This window comes from Filicampus tigris, chromosome 13, assembly GCF_054856515.1.
Source record: "Filicampus tigris isolate MCC_2025a chromosome 13, RoL_Ftig_1.0, whole genome shotgun sequence".
NCBI classification, from domain to species: Eukaryota; Metazoa; Chordata; class Actinopteri; order Syngnathiformes; family Syngnathidae; genus Filicampus; species Filicampus tigris.
Window position 1 is genome coordinate 4,778,590 of NC_141229.1, and position 26,136 is coordinate 4,804,725.

General features: G+C 43.3%; 4 protein-coding genes across 15 annotated transcripts in view; 2 read left to right on the top strand and 2 right to left on the bottom strand.

The window, feature by feature from the left end:
- Window positions 1-1,180: 1,180 nt before the first annotated feature.
- On the top strand, window positions 1,181-9,070 carry foxo3a (forkhead box O3A). Its single transcript, XM_086049421.1, has 2 exons — window positions 1,181-2,144; window positions 3,576-9,070. Exons 1-2 carry the CDS (start codon window positions 1,620-1,622, stop codon window positions 4,767-4,769), a joined length of 1,719 nt encoding a protein of 572 aa, XP_085905547.1. The 5' UTR covers window positions 1,181-1,619; the 3' UTR covers window positions 4,770-9,070.
- On the bottom strand, window positions 2,907-20,013 carry zbtb24 (zinc finger and BTB domain containing 24). 6 transcript variants are annotated; one of them, XM_086049424.1, is made up of 9 exons: window positions 16,919-17,030; window positions 15,132-15,847; window positions 13,592-13,759; window positions 13,433-13,516; window positions 12,857-12,940; window positions 12,399-12,480; window positions 12,020-12,254; window positions 10,695-11,084; window positions 2,907-4,765 (listed from the first exon to the last, which is right to left on the bottom strand). In XM_086049424.1, the coding sequence occupies exons 2-8, from the start codon at window positions 15,829-15,831 to the stop codon at window positions 10,728-10,730; spliced, it is 1,710 nt and encodes a 569-aa protein (XP_085905550.1). In that variant the 5' UTR covers window positions 15,832-15,847; window positions 16,919-17,030; the 3' UTR covers window positions 2,907-4,765; window positions 10,695-10,727. The 6 variants fall into 6 exon arrangements, with proteins under 6 accessions (XP_085905550.1, XP_085905553.1, XP_085905552.1 ...); XM_086049427.1 differs by lacking the exons at window positions 2,907-4,765; window positions 16,919-17,030 and adding an exon at window positions 19,816-20,013 and having other exon boundaries at window positions 9,684-11,084; XM_086049426.1 differs by lacking the exons at window positions 2,907-4,765; window positions 16,919-17,030 and adding an exon at window positions 18,701-18,735 and having other exon boundaries at window positions 9,684-11,084.
- Window positions 16,985-24,134, top strand: ddo (D-aspartate oxidase). Its single transcript, XM_086049436.1, has 5 exons — window positions 16,985-17,150; window positions 19,865-20,037; window positions 20,387-20,495; window positions 21,242-21,418; window positions 23,087-24,134. The coding sequence occupies exons 1-5, from the start codon at window positions 17,122-17,124 to the stop codon at window positions 23,646-23,648; spliced, it is 1,050 nt and encodes a 349-aa protein (XP_085905562.1). The 5' UTR covers window positions 16,985-17,121; the 3' UTR covers window positions 23,649-24,134.
- The window catches only part of sash1b (SAM and SH3 domain containing 1b), a 33,192-nt gene continuing 30,010 nt past the window's right edge, over window positions 22,955-26,136 (bottom strand). The window contains exons 16-18 of one of the 7 annotated variants that reach the window (XM_086049418.1): window positions 24,899-25,018; window positions 24,727-24,776; window positions 22,955-23,615 (exon numbers count right to left, since the gene is read on the bottom strand). In XM_086049418.1, coding sequence (XP_085905544.1) covers window positions 24,742-24,776; window positions 24,899-25,018 — 155 coding nt within the window. In that variant the 3' untranslated portion in view covers window positions 22,955-23,615; window positions 24,727-24,741. Of the gene's footprint in view, window positions 25,019-26,136 lie in introns of all 7 variants that reach the window. The other 6 variants (XM_086049417.1, XR_015089286.1, XR_015089287.1 and 3 more) reach the window with 6 other exon arrangements.

Here is a 26,136-nt window from a genome sequence, read left to right on the forward strand (position 1 = left end):
CAAATGGTCAAGCTAATATTAGCTGCTAATGGCTCGTTTTCAGAATTTGGCTGTGTGCTAGTTAGTGGCTAATTTTAGCTTGCTTGCATTCGATATAACTTGACAATTTCAAATTTGTAACTATTATTGTCAGTACTTTATGAAACAAAACACCTGAGACACATCCTAAGTAAGCCCTAGAAACAAATCGACATGCTAATATTAGCTGTCAACAGCTAATTTGTAAAGTTTAGCTCTGTGCTTGTCAGCAGCTAACTTAAGCCTGCTTTTATCCACCATAAATTGATGTCTGAGTTTTTGTTTTCAGTTTGACATTTTTAAATGGGTAACTGGTGTCAATTGCCACACATTTGTTGCTTAGGATTTGCAAATTTGCAGAATGTTTTTGTTTTTGTTTTTTGTGGAGGTGGGCCTTATAATCACAGAAAAATCACCTGTTTGCAATTTTTGTGTTCAGGCCACATTATTGCTTTGATGGCGTCTTGGCGTTAGGTATGTTAAAGTGAGTTGGGACACATTCATTTAGACATAAATAGCGCTTTGCTGACATCTTTTGGCATACATGGACAATTGCAAATCTGTTGAAGGGGGGGGGGACACTAGGGGAGGGCATCTGATTAGACACTAGAACACTAGACACGTTATTTAATATTAGCTACTAACAGCTAATTTTCATTGATTGTCTGACAGTAGCTAATTTTAGATTTATTTGCTTCCAATACAAGTTTATTAATTGAAAAGCGACATTATTATTTAACCTACTACAGTGATTCTCAAAGTGCCACTAGCACCACTCGCAATGTGGGCTCCCTCTATGTATGTGAAAGAATCACTGCTTAAGTTCAGTTCACTTGTTTTTAACTTTAGTATAACTTATTTGCAAATAATGTTTGTCTAAACTTGAATTTAGGTACATTTTATAAACGTTTGTTCAATACATTTTAATTGAATCATTGTTGTCCTTTTTTCTTATAAGTGCAGTATTTATGTTGAAATTCAGTAATGCTACATTGGCTTGCAAAATGGTGCTAAAAGTTGCCCGATCTTTACGAAAATGGACAAATGGCTTTTTTTTCTTTTCAACATTTTTTTTTTGCAAGATGTGCACCCTGCTGGGCATCCCCATGGGGGGTGGGGGGCAGGAGTGACGTCACTGCTCCATACTGTCGCTTTAATTCGGAGCAGCGCAGAGGAGGAAGAGGAGGAGGACGAGGAAGAAGAGGAGGTGCCGCAGCAGGATTTAGTCGTTGAATGAAGGTTTTGCGTTTTGCATGTGCAAACATAACCGTGGACGTGAAGTGCTGCTGAGCGGGGGGCATTTCTGCAGGAACAAGAAGGAGGAGGTGCAACGATGAAGATGCCCAAGAAAGTCGCGGGAGGAAATGGTCAAGATGGCAGCGGAGTGACGTGTTAAATGCTTCGGGTGCTTGTGGAGGAACGCAGAGTCGAGATCCTGCTGCTTTCCTCTCCAAGGTCCACGAGGAAAATCCATCGCGATGTCTGCTTAGCATGCATTCCAGCAAATAGACGGCATCCGCCGCCCCCCCTCCTCCTCCACCGCACACATTGATGGAATGCGACCCGAGTGACCCCCCGACCCACTCATCGCCCACCGTGACATGGCCGAGGCCGGCGAGCCGAACGTGGAGATTGACCCGGACTTTGAGCCCCAGAAGCGGCCGCGCTCTTGCACTTGGCCGCTGCCCCGTCCGGAGCTCGGCGCGGCGGGCAAAGCGGGGGCGAACGACGCTGATGTCATCCCGGAGGAAGAGGATGACGACGAGGAGGGAGGGGGAGGAGGCGGCGGTGCGCCCCGGGAGGCCACCGGGGCTCACGCGCCGAGCCCACTCACTCCCTCCGGCCTCCAGCACTCCTCGCAGCCCCGCACCGAGGACTCCGCGGACGGCTCGCTGTCCTCGGCTCAGCTGGCGCCGGCGGCTGCCACCACGGCCTCGCAGCAGCTGCGGAAGTCGTCGGCTCGCCGGAACGCCTGGGGCAACTACTCGTACGCAGACCTCATTACGCAGGCTATCGAGTCGTCCCCCGAGAAGAGGCTCACCTTGTCGCAGATCTACGACTGGATGGTCCGCTCCGTGCCCTACTTTAAGGACAAGGGAGACAGCAACAGCTCGGCCGGATGGAAGGTGAGCGAGCTGCGGACGTCGTCGCAGCGCACACCTGCAACACCCGACATTCACAGTGCGTTGTAAATGTTTGCAAATGGTTACAAAAATAATAATTATGTGGAGGCAGGAGGACTGAACTCTGAGCATCCGGCAAGTACTCACAGCAGGGGTGGTTCTAGGATCAGAGGTTTTAGGGGTGCTGAGGGTTGCCGAGCTCCCGACTAGGAAAGATAAAAAGTTCACTGTACATTTTAGGCAATGTTGTTCGCACAATTCTGAAAGACAAGCACAACACTTTTTGGGAGAGTCTGTGATTTTTTTTTTCTGGAATAAATCGCCCCCCCCCCCATATAATCACCGCCCAAAACGAATTTTAGACTTGTATACGTGTTTTCTTTACTTTTATTTGAAATGCAATGCACAACACATGAATATAAATTAATTTTTGTGAAAAATTCCTAATGTGTGCTCCTCTGTCACAATTCTAAATGGAGTAATAATGTCAGTGCTTCAAGTCAGTAAGCTCCCTTTTTTTTTCATTACAATTCTACATACAATACCCAAGCATGACAACATGGGAGAAAAAAAAAGGTTTTGGGAATTTTTTGCCGTTTTATCCAAATCTAAAATTGAAATGTGGACACTGCTTCACTTTTTCCACATTTTAGTTTCCAGCTTGTGAAAAAAAATGTATATGTAACTGTCCCTTTTTTTTTTTTAGGTATTAAAAAAAAAAAAAAGCTAAACATTTAATGAAATATGTAGTGGTAGTTTTTCAAAATAAGAGTATTTATTTATTTATTTGCTTTGATTGTGAGCGATAAGTTTAGTTACAAGTGTTGTGTGGGAGCAGTGAATTCAACTCGGCTTTACCGGACTTCACAGTAAACAACGCTGGCAAATAGAGAACAATTCTTTAGAAATGCTAAAAAAAAAAAAATTGTGCGTGACTATTTATATTAAAGGCTATGTTTGCATTGCAAACATACTTAAGTCATTTATAAATAACTTGCCCAATGTTATCACGGCGCAGACAGTGTCCCTCTTCCCGTTTGATGTTAAGGATTATAGTTCAGGCTGGAAAACCAATTCATCCGTCATGGAATCAAGTCAGACGAGAGCTTTGCAGGATTTAGATGTGTGTGTGTGTGTGTGTGTGTGTGTGTGTAAGGAAATCGGTTTGTAATCCTGCAGCGTGCATGTGGAACGCGGGTTGCTTCCCGGGAATCTTTCTTGAAGGGACGACCACTCTGTTTAAAAAAGTTTTTTGTTTACAAAAGCAGCCAGTGTTGCCAATTTAGCCATCCGGTCCCTATATTTCGAGACTCATCTAGCGGCTATTCCAAAAAGTGACTTTCAACTGTAATTCCTGAGAAACAGATGTATTATGGGTTTTTTTTGCCTGCTTGAAACGGTGCTTGTTGAAATAAACCTTTCTTGCCTCCGCAGAATTCCATCCGGCACAATCTGTCCCTGCACAGCCGCTTCGTGAAGGTCCAGAACGAAGGCACCGGGAAGAGCTCGTGGTGGATGGTCAACCCGGACGGCGGCAAAGGCGGCAAGGCGCCACGCCGCCGCGCCGTCTCCATGGACAACAGCAAATACATCAAAGGCGCCCGAGGCCGCGCCACCAAGAAGAAAGCCTCGCTGCAGGCCGCCCAGGACGGCAGCTCCGAGAGCTCGTCCAGCCTCTCCAAGTGGACGGGCAGCCCCACGTCGCGCAGCAGCGACGAGCTGGACGCCTGGACCGACTTCCGCTCGCGCACCAACTCCAACGCCAGCACGCTGAGCGGGCGCCTGTCGCCCATCCTGGCCAACCTGGAGCTGGACGAGGTTGCCGTGGACGACTCGCCGCTGTCCCCCATGCTGTACTCCAGCCCCAGCAGCATGTCGCCGTCGGCCGGGCCCGCCGGGCTCTCGGACCTGGCGGGCACCATGAACCTTAACGACGGGCTGTCCGACAACCTGATGGACGACCTGCTGGACAACATCAGCCTGACGGCGTCTCAGCAGCCTCCCCCGGACGTCGTCGACGACGACGACGACAAAGGCCAGGGGGGCGCCGTCTTCACCTTCGGCAGTCCCGTCGCCAGCTACGTCCCCAACCCGCTTTTCAGCCCCGCGTCCATCACCAGCCTGCGCCAGTCGCCCATGCAGACCATCCAGGAGAACAAGCAGACCACCTTCTCCTGCGCGGCACACCTGACCCTCCAGGACCTCCTCAGCCTGGACTCTGGCGACGTCCTCCTCACCCAGACCGACCCGCTCATGTCGCAGGCCAGCACCGCCGTGGCCCTGCAGAACTCGCGCCGCAACGCGCTGCTTCTGCGCAAAGACCACGTCTCCTCCGCCGCCAACCACGCCAGCGCTCAGGCGCAAATTTCATCCGTTCCTGGCGGGAACGGCCTCAAGTCTCCCGGCAAAATCTCTCCGGCCCAGGACCGCTTCCCCGACGTCGCCGCCGCCGCGGACCTGGACCTGGAGGCGTTCAACGGCGCGCTGGAGTGCGACATGGACTCAATCATCCGCAACGAACTGATGGAGGCCGACTGCCTGGATCTCAGCTTTGACGCCGCTCACAACGCCAACGTGAACGCGGGCGGCTTCAAGCAGACGTCGCCGCAGAGCTGGGTCCAGAGCTGAGGGGGTACGGAACACACTGGGAATGAGATGAGACTCCCCGAGCAGGAAAAGAAAGCGTGTCAAAGCGTATTCATGTCTTCTTAGGTTTCCATCCGATTTCATTTGAGGTGTGACGATAAAGAAACGAGACAAGCTAGCCACGTGTTCGATTATCTCAATGCGCGAAGCCGCAACAGCTGCGTGATTGTGCAATATGGAAACAAGGTCCTGCTTCAGTGAGTTTGTGGTATTGACATGGGACGGAGGAGGGATTGAAGTCATCCTGCATTTTTTTTTTTTTCACACTGGAGCATTGAAGCTGGCTTTTTTATGTGTGTGGAAAGTACAGATGCAGGATAGGGGTGGGAAGCGTTGGCCGGTGGAACTCAAACGTCAAATTGTCTTGCTTCAGAGGTACTATCGGACACACACACTCTTCACGTTAAAAGCAAATGCTAGCAAAGATGCTAGCCGCGGATCCAATTATGTCAACGTTATTTTTTTTTACTCGGCTCGCTGTCCGTTGAGTGAGGTACCGATGTGGAAGTCATCCTGTGAATTTTCTGGCTTCCAAGGTAGCATCAGAGGCTAATCACTTAACGGCTAACGCCCCTCATGCGCTAATTTTGCCAGGAAGGCAGGGTGAAATGTGCGACTGGCTGACTAAGCTAGCTTTTTCGCAGTTTTTCTTCAGCTCACTGTCCTGTGTGGGAAATACCGACATGGAATGTGGTTGAAGTTATCCTGTAAATTTTATGGCTTCCAAGGTAGTATCAGAGACAAATTGCCGGGAGCTGGCTTAACCGCTAACGTCTCTGCTGCGCTAATTTGCTAGGAAAGCAGTGTGAAAGGTGCTACTGGCTGTCCAAGCTAGCTTTTTCACAACTTTTCTCCAGCTCGCTGTCCGGCGAGTAACGTAACGACATGAAACGGGGGGGTTGAAGTCTACCCGTGAATTTGCTGGCTCTCCCGCTAACACCTCTGATGCGCCAATTTGCCGAGAACGCTTCAACCAACCGGGAATTAAGCCGACAAATCTGATAGCACAACACCAATCGCCGCAGAGAGTCATGAGCGGTCTCGTTTGTTTATTGTGACACCTCGTATGTTTTGCGTACTGTACTCTTTTAAAAAAAAAAAAAAAAAACAGATCAATGAACCTGAGCGATGTGTCATACTGGAACAGGAACAAAAGTTGCATTCGTCTCAGGGAAGATAATTCTGTTCTATCAACATTTTTTGCCAAACCAGGGCCGAGAGCCCGTTTACATGGAGAAAAAAAGGAAAATACTTGACATCTTTTTTTTTGTGTGTGTGTGTCTTTGAGGGACTAACAGGAAAATTTGACACACACCAACTATGAACGTGTACAGCTAAAACGAACTTTTTCTTTTTTGGTGGGGGGTGATTATTCGTGTTATCATTGTCAAGTTCAGTTCTTGAAGGTACATCGCTCCCCACTGCAGTCCCGAGCAAACGTCTACTTGAGCGGGATATCGGAAGACGGGCTCAGTAGTGGATGCAGCATTTCACCACCAAGCCACCGAATTACCTTTGTCAATTCATGTAGCGGTTTGGCACATGATGTGGCCAAATATAAATACCCTCTCGCCCTCACGTGGACAATTTAGCCAAACAATACATTAACGTTATTCCCAGAAACTCATGCCGCTAACAACCGTTAGCTAATGCTAATCTGCGCGATCACTGCGTTTCGGCCAAAGTGTTTCTTTTGCGCTGAAACTTCGGTCCAGCCTAGCCGATCATGTCACTGGTTGAACTCTTTGGGGGGTGGTAACTGGTAATTCTGTTCATTAATCATTAGCCCCACTGTGACATCACAGTAGGGCAAAAATGCATAAGGCTCGCTCACAGATTCATTTTCAGGAATAAAAGATTCACTCGGTTGTTGAATTTCACACTTTAAGTGTGTGCAGGCACTGAGAACACACAATTTCTATATAAACATTAAAAAGTCCGTTTTTCAAACTATGTCCCCTGAAACTCGATATGATGCACTCTCAAAAGTCCTGGGTCAAAAGTAACCAAATTGGGTGAAATAGCTAACCGACCACTGGGTCCAAAAGGGACCGAGCCATTTGCTGGGTTATTTATACCCAGTGCATTGGGTTGAGGATTTGACAAATCATCATGTTGGGTCAAGATTTTGATCCAACAAGCAGTAAAAACTACCCAATCTGCTGGGTCAAAATAATTTGTTGTGCTTTGTTTACACTCACAAAAAAAGGAGGCGATGTTGAAATGTTGGTTACGCTTTACCAATCAGTCCTATTTAGATGCGACTTGGCGTACCAGAGTTGCCCGAGTTGTTTAGATGCAAAATTTGGTTGTTGATTTTGAGAAGTAATACTCATAATTGAAATGATTGGCGGATTTAGTGTTAGTGTTTTTTTTTTTTTTGTAAAGAATCTACGACATATTGGAACTCCACAGCAACGGCTCACGCATACAGTGCTTAACGAATTTATTCGACCACCAGGATTTTTTTTCACTTGTAATATTGCACATTGAGTTCACTAATATTGTGACCTTTTCCGTTTGTTCATTTTAGACGTCGTTCTCGGAAAATTCAGACTTTTTCCACGCACATTTACTACCATAAGATTACGGCTGTATTGACAGCCAACTTTTTTTTCTGTAACATTGCACTTTTGATTCAACTAGCATCACGATTCCTTCCACATTAATTTGAGTCTTTTTATTATATCGCACCTTTATTCCACTAATATGATGACTTTTCCCACACGAATCCACAACTTAATTCTTTTTTTTTTTCACATGACAATGTTCTACTCTGTAGACTTTTCTTGTGTTATCTTACGACTTTATTCCAACAATAGTACTTTGTTCTTGTAATATGGCTTTTTTTTTTCTTTTGTATTTTGTACCTTAATTTGCAAGTTTTTCCTAATTTTTGGGGGGTGATTTAGCACCTCTTTCTTTATGACTACAGTCTCTTAAAAGAATCACTTTTTCATGTTGGTTTACAACTTTTATTAACCATAATATTGCACTTTTATTCCACTGTTTTTATTTTTTTCGTCACCTAAATTAAATGAAGACTTTATTCTTGTAATTTGTGGAATTTCTCCTCATTAAATTGCATATTTATTACTCTAATATGGTGACTTTTCCACATCAACACACAACGTTAATCCGAGAAAATTGCGAATTTTTTTTTTCATGTAACACAACCTTACTCTTGGAAAATTGCAATTGAACTGGCAACGTTTTTTTAACGCATGACTCTCTTCGCATTTCTTCTCACAATTTCAATTTTTACGACTTTATCCCCACACCTATTACACCTTGATACCCATTATGTTATGACTTTCATCCTAATTTCTGACTGTTCTCGTAAAAGTGGGACTTTTTTTTCCAGCTCATATTTCACGATATATTCCCGTAAATTTACGACTTTATTCTTGTAAAATTAGGACTTTCCCATGTTGATTTACAATCTTTTTTCACGGAATATTTCTGCGTTTTCACGTGAACTTTTTTCGCTATATTAAACGTCACAGCAGGTATTGGTCTAATACATTAGTTAAGCGCTGTACGTTGACGATGAGGATTTGGGTGAGCTTCCTTTCGATGGACAATTCAGACCAAAGTAAACGACATGAATTGTTTACTGTAATGTTTACTTCTGCGATGCTGCTTCCCCCGTTTTGTCACTCGTAGCGTAAATAGCCAAATAATGGGGTAAATGCCTACAGAAGGCGGTGTGCAATCTTTCCGCTGTCATTGGGTGACTGCTCGGTGCTAAAAAAGACCCTTGTTATCAGCGCTATAGTAGGTGCTGCCCCCCAGTGACGGGAGCCGGTATCTTCCGAGCCATTCTTGCCATTTCAACGCCATTAGTATTTTGAAAATATTGCCAAATGTTTCTGCAGATACATAGCTAGAAATGTGTGTAGATAGTAGGAAGCATAGCTAAAATAAGGGCAAAAAAAAACAAAAAAACATTGAAAATGTGTTTTTGTAGGACCGCCTGGATCCTCTTTTTTTAAAAATGTATTTCATGGATTGTGTTAAAATAGCTTTTTTGTTCAAGCGCACCCATTTCAGTGTCCACCATTTATGTGACGCGTTGTGTTTTTATCTGTTTTTTTTTTTTTTTTTTTTTTTTTAAGTTGAGCACTTTTTTGGGGGGTAAAAATGACCATTTGACATTTTTTAAGTCTCAGTCATTTGTGTGCACTGTCATCATCCCTCTCCTCTTGCTCCTACCAGAACAAAAATGTGGTGTTTGCTAGCTTCTCAAGAGATGGTGCATGTAAATAAAGCTTTGAGAGCCACTCTAGCAAATCTCTTTTTATTGTGTGTGTGTGCGTGTGTGTAAAATTCAATTCCCCCCACCCCCCCCCCCCAGAGGAATTGCATGGTTGCAGGTGGACTGGGGCAGGCAGTTTCCTATTGGCCGGGAGGCTCCAAGCTCCTAGCCAATCGCGGCTCTGTATCCGAGAGGAACGCAGCTGGGCTCCAGCCCTGAGCTGTGCATATTTTTACACATTTGGATAGATTGTAGCTTAGTTTGTTGTTGCCATGGTAGCGTTAAGGGTCACGGGCTGGAGGACCGGGCAGTGGGTGTTTGAGTGTTTTAAATGTCACATTTCAATCGGTCCAATATTTCATTTAGAATTTAGTTAGAATTGCGTTTTGTTTTTAATGTATTATTGAACCGAATAATACTCGGTCATATTAGTTAAATAATTAATCAAATGTTTCATTTTGTTATGAAATGTTATGTGATGTATCTTTGAAAACTGCTGCATCATTAAATTATTTCTTTTACTACATAATGCAATTCTTATGGAAATGTCCAATCCACAGCAATCCTGAAGAAATGACTTCACCGCAAACGAGGAAATTGACATGAAATGTTGATCAAATAAAAATAACAGCACGGCGTTGCTCTTTGAATGTACTTTATTTAAACCTCCGTCAACCTGTTTGTTTTATTAAAGCATATTGCTGCCACACCCAAAAAAAAAAAAAAAAGTTCCACATTATATTATGACGTAACACGTTTTACAAATTGAATCTGACAAATTTCATAAAATATAGTGATTTGTGCGTTCAGCATAACAAAATGAAGCAATTACTTCACTAACCTGAAACGGAACTTTTTAAATCCCAAATCATTTTAAACACTTGACTTATTTTTTTTGAGTATTCGTAGTTGAGTAGCTAGATTTAAAAAAAAAAAAATTTTTAACGATGCCAATTCCGATATTTGGCATATTAAAATTCAGATAACCGATTAATCGTCCGATGAATGAAAAAATATATGTAATCAATAAAATAAAACATTATATATTGTATAACGAAAAAAATAACGTCTTTTTTGGTCCCTTAATGCTTACAACAATAAAGATAGAAATTACAGGCAGCACATTTGACTTTTTGAAAAAGCTTTGTCCTTTCGCATATCAGCCAGAATTTCGGGGTGGCTGGGGGGGTCGAAGCGAATGTTTCCATGTCATTATGTTTGTTTGATGTTGTAATGTGATATATATATATATATATATAAATAAAATAAAAATAAATAAAAAGAGAAAGAAAAAAAATCGGCCGATTTTTGCCGATCCTAATATCGGCCGGCCAAATCGGCTAGTCCATTAAATTCAGTCAGGCCCTACTAGTAACTTTGAATTTATGTTATGCCAAAGCACACGACAGCAAACCTAACATATCATGTTGTGACATGAAACTTACCACATTAAAACGTGACATGTATCATAACGTGACACTGAACTTTTTTTTTTTTTTTTTTTTTTTTTTTGCCCGGGTGTGACAGGAATATGCTTCCTAAGTGTTCACTGCACAAGGAGCTCATCCATGACAAGTTAGATCTTTGCAGTTTTTTTTTCCCCCCCCCTACCCCAACAAGCGTAACTGAATTCCACGAGTGTTGTTTACCGGATCCGTCGGAGCTTCTCGGCTAAGCCGCGCTCAGGTGTGCGCGGGTGGCGGCGCGGCGGTGAAGTAGACGGTCCCGGCCTGGATCTGGAAGGTGTGTCCGTGGATGTGGTGGCCCGAGATGTGCTCGCCCGTCTGGCTGATGGAGATGGGCTGGTTGACGTGGATGCCCTGGACGTGCGCTTGCGCCACCTGCTGGGCGGCCTCCTTGTTCAGGGTGATGACGTACATGGAGTCGGCCCGCGCCGCCGCGTCCTGAGCGTCCAGCGTGCCGAGCATCTGCATCTGGGGCGTGGCCGTGCTGATCTCCTGCGCCAGGCTCATGTTGTCCCCCATCACCACAACCTGGATCTCCTGCTCCGAGCCCGCCGCCAGCTGACACTTTGGGACCTGCGGAAAGAGATGCACCACATCTATTGTGACATTTACTTACATTTGGGGTTCTATATGGCCATTTGTGTCCACCTCGCTTACTTTTTTTTTTTTTTTTTTTTTTTTTTAATTTACCATTTCAGTTGTGTTCATGCGCAATGGTGAGTGTTTTTTTTCTGATTTTGTCACTTCCAACGTCAACTCTCATAAGTTCCCAGCAGGTCCACTTGTTGAAACACGGCATTCTGATTCATTTTGCGTTTGTGTAATATAAGCAGCAAAATGCACTCGTTTTGAGCCATCTCCGGGGGCGGCCATTTTGTCTTCTGTCGACCGAAAATGACATCACAACTGCTCACAACGACCAATCACGGCTGACCTGTTTTCTGAATCCGAGCCGTGATTGGTTGTTGTGAGCAGTTGTGATGTCATTTTCAGTCGACGGAAGTGACAAAATGGCCGCCCCCAGAGATGGCTCAAAACGTGTGGATTAACACTTATTCCACAAACGCAATATTTATCAGAATGCCCTCTTTCAACTAGTGGACTTGCATCCAAAGTGCCACTACAATGAACAACATTAAAATAGAGTAGTAAATTATTGCAGATTTTTTTTTTTTTTTTTTTTTTTTTTTTAAATCACTAAGTATCGTGTAATAAAGTAAAGAAAACGGTGCCCTTTCTTCTCCTCTACGAACATACAGCAATACCGAAACGAATACATTTAAATTAAACGGCGAAAGCTCACGTATGACATTAATTAACATGACAAAAACAAAAGACATTTTCACTCAAATAATATTTACCGGTAGTTACTTTGATAAATATACAAGATGTAGCGTGTGGTTTTTGTTTCTTTAAAAAGCATTTTCATTTTTTGTTATTGTTTTGTTAACGAAAACATCTGTTCAATTTTACTTTCAGTTATTTGGCTAAATACTGACTCTCCTCACCTGCGCTTGCGGGCCGCCGCCGCCGCCGCCTTCCTCCTCCGGCTCCGCTTCCGGCGCCCTCTCCTTGTTGTGGGTGTTGATGTGCGTCTTCAGGTTGTCGAGGCGCGAGAAGGAGAGGCCGCACGGCGAGCAGCTGAAGGGCTTCTTGCCCGAGTGGGAGGCCTCGTGGCGGCGGTGGGCGCTGCGGTCCGCAAAGGACTTGTCGCAAATGCTGCAGCCGTACGGCTTTTCGCCTCTGTGGGACGAAACCGACCATTTTTCCACAATGCAATCAATACATTTTTAGACATCAATCAAAATGAATAAAGACATTTCAATGAACCAAAAAAAAAAAAAAAAGTCTGCTAAAGGAATGCGATTAGTCAGCGGTCGCGCTCACCTGTGTATCCGGATGTGCGTCTGCAAAGTGGTCTTGACGGAAAAACACTTCCCACAGATCTCGCACGTGAACGGCTTCTCGCCTGCCACGATAATGTCACAAACGAACGATTTGACGAAGAAATGGTTGCATTTTTGAGGTTCCAATGCAATTATAACCACCATCAACTGGATGCAAATTTTCGCTACACACAGTCAAAATGAATGGAAATGCCAAAATCTGTTCAAGGACCCAAAAACACCCAAAAAATCTTCAAAATTATCATTATTATTATTTTTTTTAGTAACAAAAAAAAACAGTACGGGTACTTTGTAAAAATATACAGTAATAGCAGAGCGAGTGGACTTTTATAAAGCAAATTTTTATCTATCTATCTATTTATACGCGGAGGCTTCCCATGAACATGCTTAAAGTATCACGTGACATCACGTGTGGTGGTGATGAGTTGGGATTTTCACCTGTGTGAGTGCGCAGGTGCTTTTTCAACTGGGCCGTATCCAAAAACTTGTGCTGACACAGCGCGCACTCTGGAAGCGATTTGCCTTAAACGAATAGAGAAATGATCATTAATACAAAGCATGATTTAGTCTTCAAGTGGACTCATCACTAGGGATGTAACGATTCACTCAAGCCCCGGTTCGATCTTGATTTTCAGTTACCGATTTTCGATTCAATTCGATGCCCGTCCACAAACGCAATACGCAATGACGTTTAATTTGATCTACACATTCAAAATTTGGTGTGCGTCTGGAATGGGAAGAAAATCAAAGACATCATTTTTAGAAAAATGAAATCGAGCCGATTAATCGATTCGACTATTCGATTAATCGGTTTGAATCTATTTTCAATTCATCGTTGCATCCCTACATTGAGCCACACCAGGCCAGCGTGATATGACTCTCCAATAAAATTTTCAAATTTATTGTACACAAATATTTCAATTGTCCAGCCTGACAAATGAACGTACGTAATCAATGAATCGGCAAATCTCCCATCCCTTGAATACACACGCATACAGTACGCATCCATCTGACCTGTGTGGACCCTGCAATGACTTTTCAGCTGCCTCTTCTGAGTGAAGCTCTTTCCACACTGGTCACAGCAGAACGACTTGTTTTCTTGCAAGACGCAAACAGTCGTGTGATTAGGTACGCCCGCACTGTCTACCCGATGTGAGAAAAATTGGGGATTACCTTGGTGGAGGTACATGTGCTCGTGCAGGCTTTGCTTGGTGGCGAGGACTTTGGAGCACACGCTGCACACAAACGGCGTCTCGCCGGTGTGCTTGCGCTGGTGCACCAGCAGCGTGTGCTTCTGCGTGAACGCCGCGCCGCACACCTGGCAGGAGAATGGCTTCTCACCTGCGGGGGGGGGGGGGGGGGGGGGGGCAACAATGACATCACTTCCTGTACGGTGCTAGGAGGGAGGGAGCACTGGGAATGGATTAATATTGGAGGGTGGGGGGGGCTTTCGAAAATATGTGAAACTGTGAAAAAAAATAATAGAAAGGTTTATACAGGACAATCCTGGACGGACATCCATTTTGTGGACGGAGGACAAAAAGGACAGAAGTGGTTTTCGTCCGTTGGTATGTGCGTTCCCTGCGGGGGAGGGGGTGCTTTCGATAATATGTAAAACTGTGAAAAAAAAAAAAAAAGGTTTATACAGTACAATCCCGGACGGACATCCATTTGGTGGACAGAGGACGGAAAGGACAGAAGTGGTTTTCGTCCGTTGTTATGTCTGTTCCCTGCGTTAACATTGTACTCACAGGCACCCTCTAGTGGTTCATCACATGTAATGCCAGGGATTACGCCACAGGACGCCCATTTCACTGGCGAGGAATAAGGTGGATAGAAATGTCGTTTTGTTAACAAACTGTTAACATTTTGTACAAACCTTATCCCTTCGCATGCAAAGTATGTCCTTGTCTGGGACAATTCTAGAGCATAAAAACCTGTCCAAACCATCATCCTGGACATTTGACCCTTTTTTGCCGGTCCGTCCTCCATTCGCGACCTGGCTACCCTTCCGTCCTCGTCCCTCCGTCCTTAATCATAAAAATGATCGTCCTCCGACCCAGTCCGTCCTCGTCCTTTTAAAACGCTACCGTCCTTGCATTCTGTCGATCCGCTCAACGGCAAAACTGGGATTATACGGTAGGGGCGGAGCCAGAGCGTGGCTAATGGGTGGGCCTGGAAAAATCAGGGTGGGCCTGAATATTTCTCTCACTTCGCACAAACCTCCCTGTCCCGACACATCGCATATTCAAATAAAATGACAAACCGAATAATATGAAGTTCAGATCTTCCTTAGACAAACACAATGATGCCATTCTTAATATTCAATGAAATAAAAAACACAATGAAACACTAATTCAAAAATAATTCAATAATAATTTACTAACCAATTAAAAGATTTTTTTTTTTTCATGAATCCCATTGGGTGGGCAGTCTGTCAATCTGGCTCCGCCCCTGGGGTGAGCCTACCCCCGTTTTCATGAAACAAAATAATGCTTATTGGTGGAATATCCCACTTATTTATTTATTATTTAACTTTTTTTTTTTTTTACTAAAATTGTAAAAGTCTATATTTTTTTCATGAATCTCATTGGGTGGACAGTCTGCCAATCCGGGTGGGCCTATGCACACCCAGGCCCACCCATGGCTCCGCCCCTGGTATACGGGGTCCACTTTACTGTATTAAGGAAAAGTGACAGATGCAAGAGGTCACCTGTGTGTGTGCGTTGGTGGATCTTGAGGAAGATGTGGTTTTTGAACCCCTTGCCGCAGTCGTGGCATCTGGCCTCCGTATTGGGGTACTTCCTCTTCCTGCTCCTCCTTGCTGGCTCTCCTTCTCCTCCAGCTGACACGTCTCCGCCCACTTTAAAGGAGTCGTACTTGACAGGCGGCGTGATCCTGCGTCTACCCGGCCGACCGGGCCGCCCTTGTCCCGCCCCGTCGTCAGCTACTTCCTGCCGCTCTCCGGCGTGGCCGTCACACGAGGGATTCTTCTTCCTTTGTTTACCGACAAGCGGGCTCTTCTTGGGCCTCCCTCCCTTGCGTCGCCGCGAGGTCTGCAGCGCCTCCACCAGGTTACCCACCTTCAGCAAGTGAGCGGCGGCCAGGAGGTGCTCGCCCCCGCCCTCCTCGACGCACACCCGGGCGCTGTAGATGAACTCGAGCACCGCCCCGCACGCGGCGGCCGTTACGCCGTCCAGCCGGTAGTTGGCGCCGGTGTGGCCGTCGTCACGGTTGGCGGTGAAAAGCTGCAAGAAATAGTCGCTGCTAGCCGCCAGCAGGGCCTTGTGCGCCCGGAAATGCTCGCCCTCAGCCAGCAGGGTAATGTCACACAGGATATCGCGCTTCCTGAGGCATTCCAATTTGCTCAGGACGGTCGTCTTGTGCGAGGGAGACGAGGCCGTCAGTGTCATCTTCTTCACTGAACCGCTGCGGGATGGAAAAAAAAAAAAAAAACAACAACAACACATAAGTATGCCCCACCTTCAAAGAAAAAATGAATTAGTGCGGAGCAAGACATCTAATTGCGATTTTAATCTTGGCTTCTTGCGAGCATAAAAAAATTATAATCGAAGGAAATCCATTAAAGTACCAAAAGGCACATTGTCGACCGAAGTTCCTGTATTGTGAAAGCACCCTGAATGCACCCTGTTGCCCGCGCAGCAAGAGTGGGATGAACAGAGCTGAGGGACGGAGGATGAGAACTCTTTTAAAAAGGTCGGACTAAGCAAGGACGGAGGTAGGTTTTCGTCGGTCCCTCTAATCGTCCCTAACCGGGTCAAGTCCAGGCTGACGTGTTGTGCGGGATGATAATGCATGTGCTTTCTGTGGGAATGAGGTCGAGACAATAGACCACAGATTTTTTTTTTTTAAATGTGCTAAAACTCACATGTTTTGGAAGCGTGTGCAAGATTGGACTCGAGCATTTTGAAGATCCACCCATATCAAGAGACATTGTAACATTTGGAACTTTTCTTCAACACAAGGACAAAGAACTGTGTGATAATTTGATTCTCTGTCTAGCCATCTCTTTTTTGTTCACAAACAAAGACTTCTTAAATCACTCCCACAATTGAAACATTTTTGTAACTGAATTTGAGATGTATTTAAAATCCCTAAAATGTATCAAGACTGACAGTTTTCATGACCTAATGTCTACGCTTATCACAAGAGGATGATCCTTTACAAAGTTGTATTTTTTTTTCGTTTGTGTGTTCTTTTGTTTTGCATAATCAAAAAAAAACGCCATACCAAATCACGTTGTAAACAATACCGATATTAATAAAGTTTTTATGAGAAAAAAACTTTAAGATTACCAAAAAAAACATCAAAAACGCCACAGCACCTCGAACAAAACGCCCGCTTGCGCTTTAAAAGAAACACAAGGTTGAAACACAACACTGACCTAAGTAAAAGCCTAAAACGACTAGAGTTTGGCAACGCATTTGTTGGAGAAAGCCCGTCCAATTTTTAGTGGATAGTGAGCTGTTAGGACCTTACCGTTCTTGCTACCGGAAGAAGTCTTTTTGATGTGTTCTCGCGAGAAATACGCTCGTGACGAGACTGCTACATGGTTAGATCTACATATACTGTGGAGAAAAGCATACAAGCCGCTGCTTGTTGTCCCCTTGTCTTCCCCCCCCCCCTTTTAAAACATTACAGAAGAAGTAAGCGTTTAAAAATTGAAAAAGCAATAAAAGACGATGGAGGTCTACCCTGAGCAAAAAAGCAGGTTAGTGATACTCGTGAGACAGTTTTTTGTTTTTCCCTTGCGTTATTATTTAAAACGCTCTCATGTGTGGAGGAAGCCGAGCGTCCTCATGGAGAGTGAAAGCTTTTGGTAAACTTTCAAAGTCACCGTTTGCGCTTCCAAATAAGCATTTGCTCACTAACAAGGTGAAGGAAGTGACTTTTAAAATATTGCATAAATATTATCCGGCCATTACATGACTAAGTTTAAAAGGGACATTGCTGTGAGTTGCTCTTTTTGTCGAGAACAACCAGGGACACCTGTTTGGGAACTGCTCATACTCTCGGACATTTTGGAAGAATTTTCAGTAAATTTGTCAATTTGTTTCTTGATAAAGACTTTTCTTTAAAGTGAGAAAATATTGTTTTTTTTTTTCCCAGAAGTGTGTTAATGAAGGTGCTTTTTTTCTGAATTAAATTGCTGCTACTTAGAGCTAAATATTTTACTCATAAATGTAGTGTAGTATGGCAATCAGAAACCGACCTTTTCACACTTTCACAACATAAAGGCTCTGAAAACTATAAATACTTGTCCATCCATCCATTATCCAATCCCCTTATCCTAACAGGGAGGCCGGGGCAGGACTCGAACCCACGACCTCTTCACCGTGAGGGGTGCCGATGAGAATGACTTCTGTTTTAGAACTGTTTAACTGTAAAAAAAGTTGTTACTCATCCAAGCCATTATCCGTTAAGTCCAGGTTTTATTTATCCCCAGCGCAATTTATTTTGTGACTGGAATTACACCCTATAGCTTGCTCATTTTGACATGCTGCTTATTTGCACAGCTACATGGTGCACGTTTTGTAATAGTTGGTCATTTTCAGTTTTAGTATGAGCTGCGGCCTGTACATTTGTTTGTGATCTTGTTGTTATTGATTTATTACTTTATTGTCTGAACCTCTGACTTTTAACCTCACCGCTCCTCACTGTGATTGTGCACCTCGCCCTTTGTGTGCTCCTTCTGCATCACCACTTTCCCTTTACTGCACAATATAGAAATTCCGATTTTGTTGTTGATTCTAACGCCACTCACGCATTTTTAAGTTTAAGTAGGGTATGTATGATTTTTGATATTATACTTTGAAATGCAATGAATCATTTGGAAATTGTTGTAATTATTTCACTTCCTATGTCATTACCATTACCATTACCATTACCAATAAAAAAACGTTCACAACTCTTGATGAAACATTGACTTACAACTAGTTGAATGGGACTTTTGTCATGCCCTCGGGGGGGTCTGTACGGTTTTTACTGGCACTAAGCAACTTTGAGGAGGGAGGGAGTAACCCTGGCACACAAAAGAAATACAAATGTCCTAAATTGCTTTACGGCGTACGTCACTTCCTCCTTTCGCTATAAGGACGGAAGTCGATTCGAACGTCTACACGCTATTACTGGCAGAAGCCCCAAAACAAACGACAACATCAAAAACCCCAAAAGTATTGTTGAAACAAAATTTGATTCATGACCTCATCGCTATTCATCTTTCACACAGCCACTGGAAATAGAAATGTAATTCCGTCCTACTTGCACGCCAGCGAGAGCTCAGGATTTGACGACACTACGCGCTGGCGCTCATGGGAAATGCGGTTGACCTTCGTCAAAACGCTACCGCTTTTGTCCACATGGCGCCGCCGTAATCAACAAAAACTGACAGATGACACAGTGTTGCTTTAAAGGCGAATAAAAATTAAAAGGTGTGTCATTAAATGCGTAAAAATACCATCAAATGAATAAATATTGTTAAAAATTGAATGGAACAACTACAATTGATTAATTAAAAAGGTTGTGATTTATGATTACATTTCATCATATTTGAATTCCTTAATTCATACATTTTTAAGGAGTTGGCTTTATATTCATGCAATTCAAACGTATATTGTAACAATTCAAATGCAGCTAAATAATAAATGATAAAAATGTCCATGAAATATCGCTTATGACATAAATGATTGTTAAATAGGTTCTGCATAATAAAATATTTTTCACACCATGGATTAATTAAGTGAATTGTGGCTTCCACCACAACAAAGAAGAAGTCGCTTTGGTCAGATGAGACCAAAATGCTGAAAATGTTGAATTTTTGGCCCTAAATGCCAAGTGCTATGTGGTGGGAAACTGACACCACTCATCATAGCATCCCCACCGTCAAATATGGTCGTGGCAACATTATATGCTGTGCGGTGCTTTTTTTTTTTTTTCAGCCGGGACAGGGAATCTGATGGTTAGAGTTGATGGGGAAAATGGACTGAGATAAACACGGCGCAATCCTGGAACAAAAACCTGTTGGCAGCTGCAAAAGACTTGAGACTATAGGAAAGAGATTCACCTTGCAGCTCGACAATGACCCAAAACAAAGCCCGATTTGCAATAGAATGGTTTAGACCCAAAAATAGTCACGCAGTCAAATTCCAGACCTAAACCCCATTGACCATCTGCGGTAAGACTTGAAAAATGCTCACCATCCCATCTGGCTGAATTCTATCCACTTTCCAATTATTTGCTATTTTGTGTTGGTCGATCATGTAAAATCTCAGTTTAAAAAAAAAAAAAAAAAAAATTAAGTTTGTTACTACCGGTATAAGGCGGCAAAATATGAAAAGGCGCAAAAGGGTACGAATACTTAAATATCAGCCGCTTACTTTTCGGGACCTTTGCTTGCGCTCTCGTGATTGTTGTCTTGTGTCCAAGGATGGGCGGAGCCAAGGTGGCGGTGGTGGGCGCAGGCGTGGTGGGCTTCTCCACGGCGGCGTGCGTGGCCGAGACGCTCCCCGGCTGCTCCGTCACCCTGCTGGCTGACAAATTCAGCCCGAACACCACCAGCGACGGAGCGGCCGGCATCCTCATTGTGGAACAATTTCCAGGTGGGCGGAAAAGCGTCACTGTGCCGTTAAAAACAGCAGTCGGCGCAATTTGAAGAGAAATAGCCTTTTAACCTTAAAGTAAGTTCATGGCAATTCTGATATTTGGCAGACTAAAATTCGGATAAATTAATACTACAGATTCATTCAAGAAATGTAAAGAAAACAACTTATTCTTTGGTCTCTTCATACTTACAGGCAGAACATTTGACTGTTACAATGCTTTGCCCATGCCGTTTTTAAAACGAGCTAACATCGACCGATTAAATCAGCTAGCCGTTAAATTTGTAAATAAAAAAAAAAACACTCTAAACAAACTTTTTCATCCACTACCCATCTCTCTATCCACCAGATATTCCTTTGGAACGCCAAAGAGGCTGGTTCCGAGATAGCTTTGACCACCTACTGGCCATCGCACAGTCCCAACACGCCTCCGAGGCCGGAGTGCTGCTCAGCTCAGGGTAAGTTCCAAGCGGCAGGGTTTAGGCACTGTACGTTTTATTTTTCAAATGCTGCAATCCCACCTCCATTGTGGGATTTTACGTTCCAGCTCACCCCGGTTGTAGCCTGATAAACACACGATAGTGTGATCATATATTGTACACTAAAGTTGTAAAACGCTACCTCTTTCTCGTTCCATTACGACACACTAAGAAGCAAAGCAACATTCCCCCAGTAGGTTGAGTACAGAGAGAGTAATGCCCACAGCATGGTGAAAAACTGGTCCGACCACTTGGCTTGCTCGTTGTTCATGGAAATGAGAAAAATGCAAATTGCTGGGCTGTTACAGTCGTCGCTTTCTGCTGGCGTAAAAAGCAGGATTGAAGGGGAATGGCTTCAATAATCGTGAGCAAAAACTAAGGCTGTGTTCAAAATAGACTTTTCTGACGCATCTTCTTTCAAAGTGGCAAACAAAGTAGTGTGCCGCCATCCAGTGGTCGACAGTGGAATTACACCTGAAATACCCCCCAAAAAATAAAATAAAATCTCAGAAATAGTGGGACCGGGAATTCAGAACTTGCAACGGTGGGGGTTTACTTTACTTGTCTTACAATCTAATTATAAGCAATGCACTTAAAAAAACAAAACATTTTACTAATACTGGTCTAACTTTTTGGGTTTTCTGTACCTCAACACAAAATGCTGACTGAGCTTATGTCGTTCATGACGATGTCATCCTTTCTCTTTCCCCGCCCCCACCTCCCAGCTGTCAAATCTTTAGGGAGCCCCCTGCCAACAAGAGGCCTTACTGGTGGGACATCGTGTTTGGCTTTCGCTCCATGAGCGAACGCGAGATGCGTCGCTTCCCCGACTACACGTTCGGACAGGCCTTCACCACCCTCAAGTGCGAATGCTCCAGCTATCTGCCCTGGCTACAGCGCAGGTCCGTTCAGCCACCACAAGAGAACATCCGCTTCAGCTTTATGAGATTCTGGGTGCGAATCTCAGCTCAGGCTTCCTGCTATATTCTAAAAAAAAAAAAAAAAACATACACGCTAGCTTCAATCAAGACTAAATTGTCCAGAAATGTGATTGGTCGGTTGTCTATGTGCCCTACGATTGGCTGGTGACCAGTTCAGGGTTTACCCCGAGCTAACTTGCCACTCTTGTGACGATACTGTAAGTGTAAGAGAAAATGGATGGGTGGATTTATAAAAAAAAAAAAGAAAAAAAAAAAAAAAAATCAATTTGCTCTCTATTTTTCCATATTTTCTGCTTCTGCTCAGAAGTAATTCTATTTTTCAGCATTTAAAAAAAAAACATCTTTTTTTTATAGTCTGAATTTTTTTTCTGGGCTGATTTGTTTCTTTCAATTTGCCTTATTTATTTGATTTTTTAATTTCCATTGTTTTTCACTTTTTATTTTGTCTGGACACAGCAATTTTGTTGGGTTTATGTACTCATTCCTTGTTCATTATGCACCCATAATCCATATATTCTGCAATCATATTCAGACTTCAGTTAAGTCTTGTTAGTTCATCATTATCAAATGTAATGTTTCATCATATTCGGGGTAGAAGTAGGCTGTGTGTTTACTGAAATCAAGTACAACATTGGGGATGTTGTGACCCAACCAAGGTCGGGGCCCGACTAGGATAGATAAGGGAGTGACATCAAGGAAAAGGGACGGGATGTGGTTAGACAAACACACATCGAGCTATAATCAAATCAAATCACATGTTGTGCTCCGTTATCTTGTATCGATTATAATAGGGTTGACATTGTGATTCTCAATAAATGGATCGAGTATAAAAGGCTCAGGAAAGAGGGGGACGGCAGATTGCTTCAAGATGAAGATCGTTCATCTCTCCTGGCCAGTAAAACTCATCCTTGGGCGTCCGTGGTGTTTTGTCTTCATATTTCCGACTTGTCTTGGTAAGACTCCAGTCGCACTGGAGTCGGGTTTCTCCCATGACATTAATTTGGTCCTTCGAGCCGGATGGTTGTCAGAGGTCAGTCTCGGGGGTGGGGTGGGGGTGTCAGCTAAGACTACTAAAGACTGTGCACAGCAAAATATCTTTAGGATAGCCAAAAGTCCTCCTGGTCTAAGAGGCTGGTCTTGCTGAATCACCCCGGGACGGATCTCGACCACCATTCGGACCCGAGCGACACGGCTCCCCAAGGGTAAGTTGAGTGAATGTTATTTTGAGGACTGCAGAAGAACAAAAATGTCTGTTTACATTTTTGGGGGACAAAATTTTTTTTTTAACCTTCTTTGGTTGGATTTTTAAATGAGTTTTTCTGTTGTTTTTGAGGAAATGTGCATTAGAAAGTAGATTGTAGATAAAAATCTCATTATGTAATATTTTGTCTTCAAATGTTTTCCCTATTTCTTAGTCTGAGCTTTTTTTTTCTTTTTTTTTTTAATGTGTGTTTGTTTTGGGGGTGGGTGGAATTAATGTTTTTTCAATCACCCATATTTATTTAAATTTTTATTGTCGTAACTAATTTATTTTCATATTTTAAGATATTTCCTATTTTCTAAGGGCAAGGGATACGTAAAATAGCTGGCTGGATAGTTTCCTCATCGTTTGAAGTCGTTTGTGTCCAGGTTCACCAAAGCCGGCGGTAAAGTGGAGCAGAAGAAAGTGTCCAGTCTTGAGGAGCTGAGCCCGGACTACGACGTCATCGTCAACTGCTCGGGCCTGGCCTCCAAGGAGCTGGCGGGAGACGATGAAGTCTACCCGGTCCGGGGCCAGGTCTTGAAGATGGAGGCCCCCTGGCTGAAGCACTTCATCCGCGATGGAAACGGGATGTCATACATCTACCCTGGCTTGCGCCACGTCACTCTGGGCGCCACCCGGCAGAAGGGGGACTTGCGTCTGGGGGTCGACCCTGAGGATACAGAGTCCATCCTGGAGCGTTGCGCCCGGATGGAGCCATCCCTACGTCGGGCGACAGTGCTGGGCCAGTGGGTCGGGCTCAGGCCCTCCAGGAGGAATCCCAGGGTGGAGAGGGCATCGCATCGGCTGGGCGGCGGCTGCGGAGCCCGTGTGGTGCACAACTACGGCCATGGGGGCTGCGGCGTCTCCCTGGCCTGGGGGACTGCCGTGGACGCCGCAGGGCTGGTCAAGTGCTGCCTTCAAGAAATGCATCCACAAGCCAAACTGTGATCTCCTGCTGCCATTAAATGCATCATCGCTAACTCACGAGTAGGGCTGAACAATTTTGATAGTCGATTTGCGATTTGATATGCGATTATTTTTTTTAATGGTCCTCGTACCATGTATTTTTTTTAAGAAACAAGCAATAGTTTAATCTGTATCGTAATGTACAATAGCAGATTTATTATACATAAATGTTTTGGTTGTATAGGTTAAGCTTACGCTGAAATAAATGTAAATGAGACGTCCATTAATATGAAAGACGGTTTAACTTACTAATCACTTTGACTTGCGGTATTAAGTGTTCATTATGACAACATCATCTACCAAACGCGTGGTGTAAATATTCATCACTAATATTTGAATTCATCTGAAGACAATGATGCTAATATGTGGCTATTACTTCAACTTCATGAAACACCACGATATAAAAATGTGGACTGCACATCTTGAGCACTGAACTTACCCAGATAAATAAAAAATAAAAAAATGCAATTTACACATACATTATACAAAAAATAAAGCAATACTGACCCTTTAAAGCAGAGACCCCCCCCTCCAAACTACAGCCTTTGTGATTTGTAAATTGCATTCTACTACATTGTTACCTCGATTTGAATTTGAGTAATTGTTCAGACCTACTAGCTAAATAACTCAGAATTGTGTATTCTGTATTTTGCACTTAAAAGTAAAATCAACTTTGGGGCTGCTCTCTGGGCTTCTCTGAGAAATTAAAAAAAAAAAAAGAAAAGAATGAATGAATTAAATAATATAGAATATTCCTAATAAAAAAATATTAATGATCTGTCATTTCTTATAAAATAGTACATTTTTGGATTAATAAGAATATTTTTAAGCTTTAAATATATCACGTGCCTTGCAGTGAAAGAGTGCAGTGGAGAAAGAAGCAAAGCTTTTTTTTTTTTTATTCCTCACACACGCTTAAAAAAAAAAAGTCACGGTCATCATAAGATCAAATCAATACTTTTCAGTTAGAGGCACGTGATAAAAAAAAGCTTGTGCAAGGCTACACTAGAGTAAGAAACATATTTTAACAACACTGTACATTTGTTTTTCTTACATTCACCTCGACCTTGAAAAATCACTCTACAGCTCGTATGCGCGGGCCGACCCACTCTAGACAAGAAAGCATGAAGAACAAGTCCGCGTGAAGAAGAAGAAGAAGAAGAAGAAGAGTGAACCACGCAAAGGAGGATAATGAGGAAGAGTTCAGAGTGGGGTCAGGCTGTGGTGGTTACTGTTGTTGTCCAGGGGATCGCTGCTCTCGTAGCAGCCAGAGTCTCTCGGGGACTCTCCCGTCGCGTCTGTCACGGAAGCGTTCTCCTCGGGGAAGCTGCTTGACTCTGGATCGCTGCTGCCTGGAAAAGGGACGCAGAATGACATTACATACAAGATGTACAGTGCTGATGGCACTTTAAGTCCCCCCCCCCCCCCCAAAAAAAAAGATTGCCTGTACGATATTGTTTCATGAAATGCGCTATATAAATAAAGTCCTATTGCATTGTATCTGGAACTACCTAACTCACCGACAGACTGACAAACTAAATAACTAGATAACTAATTTGACTGACAACCAACATTTTGGTGATCCACTTCTTATCTAACTAACATACCAATGACAGGATAATTCAACTTAACTGGCCATTTGTTTATCCAGTTAACTAACCAACCAACATATGACTGACAAAAAAAAACCTAAATGATGAATTAATTAAATTAGCCACTTAATTAACCAACCAACTAACTAACATTTATATGTAATCCAACTTGCCAAACTACCAAAAACTGGCAACAAAACTAACTTGTGTGTGATCCAGCTAGCCAAACAACCAAACAAGAACCGGGCAACACACTATATAGCAACCAGCTGGCAACAGACTAAACAAGCCACTAACTAGCTAGCAATCGCTATCCAACAATTTTGCATGATTCATCTCAGTAACCGGATACAGGAACTAAATAAGTAAACCATCCATTTAATTAAAAAAACAACAACATCGTAACTAACCAACCATCTCACTAACTCATGAAACAACTAACCGATTAACTAATTGAAAATTAACTGAATGTAAAAACCCATTAGGACTCTGAGTTCTGCACAAATGAGCGGAGTCCAGAGTTCAAAGTAAACATGGTGAATCAGCATTTAGCTGTTATTCTGCACACACATGGAATAAGCTGGCAACAGAAGTCAAGTCAACCCCAAGTGTACATTTTTTTTTTAAATACAGGTTAAAAACTATCCTTTTAAGCCCCACACCTATGATTAAGCTACTTTAAAAACATGTGTAAAATCAATTTTTCCCTGTATGTTCTTATAGAAGTTTTATTAGTAAGCTACTTTTTTATTTCTCACTTTGATTTGAAATGTCTTCAATCCTGGCAAATGTTGTGTTTTGAATGTGAAGCACATTGAGTTATTCTATATACTGTATATGAAGCTGGCTTGCCTTTCCTTGACCAAAAACCAACCAAT

Bases quoted from the DNA above. Each gene is read 5' to 3' on its own strand.
- foxo3a (XM_086049421.1), top strand. From the start codon at position 1,620: ATGGCCGAGGCCGGCGAGCCGAACGTGGAGATTGACCCGGACTTTGAG. The intron at 2,145-3,575 runs GTGAGCGAGCTG...TTGCCTCCGCAG, and splicing joins ACAGCTCGGCCGGATGGAAG to AATTCCATCCGGCACAATCT.
- zbtb24 (XM_086049424.1), bottom strand. From the start codon at position 15,831: ATGACACTGACGGCCTCGTCTCCCTCGCACAAGACGACCGTCCTGAGC. The intron at 13,517-13,591 runs GTAATCCCCAAT...GCGTCTTGCAAG, and splicing joins GCACATGTACCTCCACCAAG to AAAACAAGTCGTTCTGCTGT. The intron at 12,481-12,856 runs GTGAAAATCCCA...TTATCGTGGCAG, and splicing joins GCACCTGCGCACTCACACAG to GCGAGAAGCCGTTCACGTGC.
- ddo (XM_086049436.1), top strand. From the start codon at position 17,122: ATGGAGGTCTACCCTGAGCAAAAAAGCAG. The intron at 17,151-19,864 runs GTTAGTGATACT...CTTGTGTCCAAG, and splicing joins TACCCTGAGCAAAAAAGCAG to GATGGGCGGAGCCAAGGTGG. The intron at 20,496-21,241 runs GTAAGTTCCAAG...CCCACCTCCCAG, and splicing joins GGAGTGCTGCTCAGCTCAGG to CTGTCAAATCTTTAGGGAGC.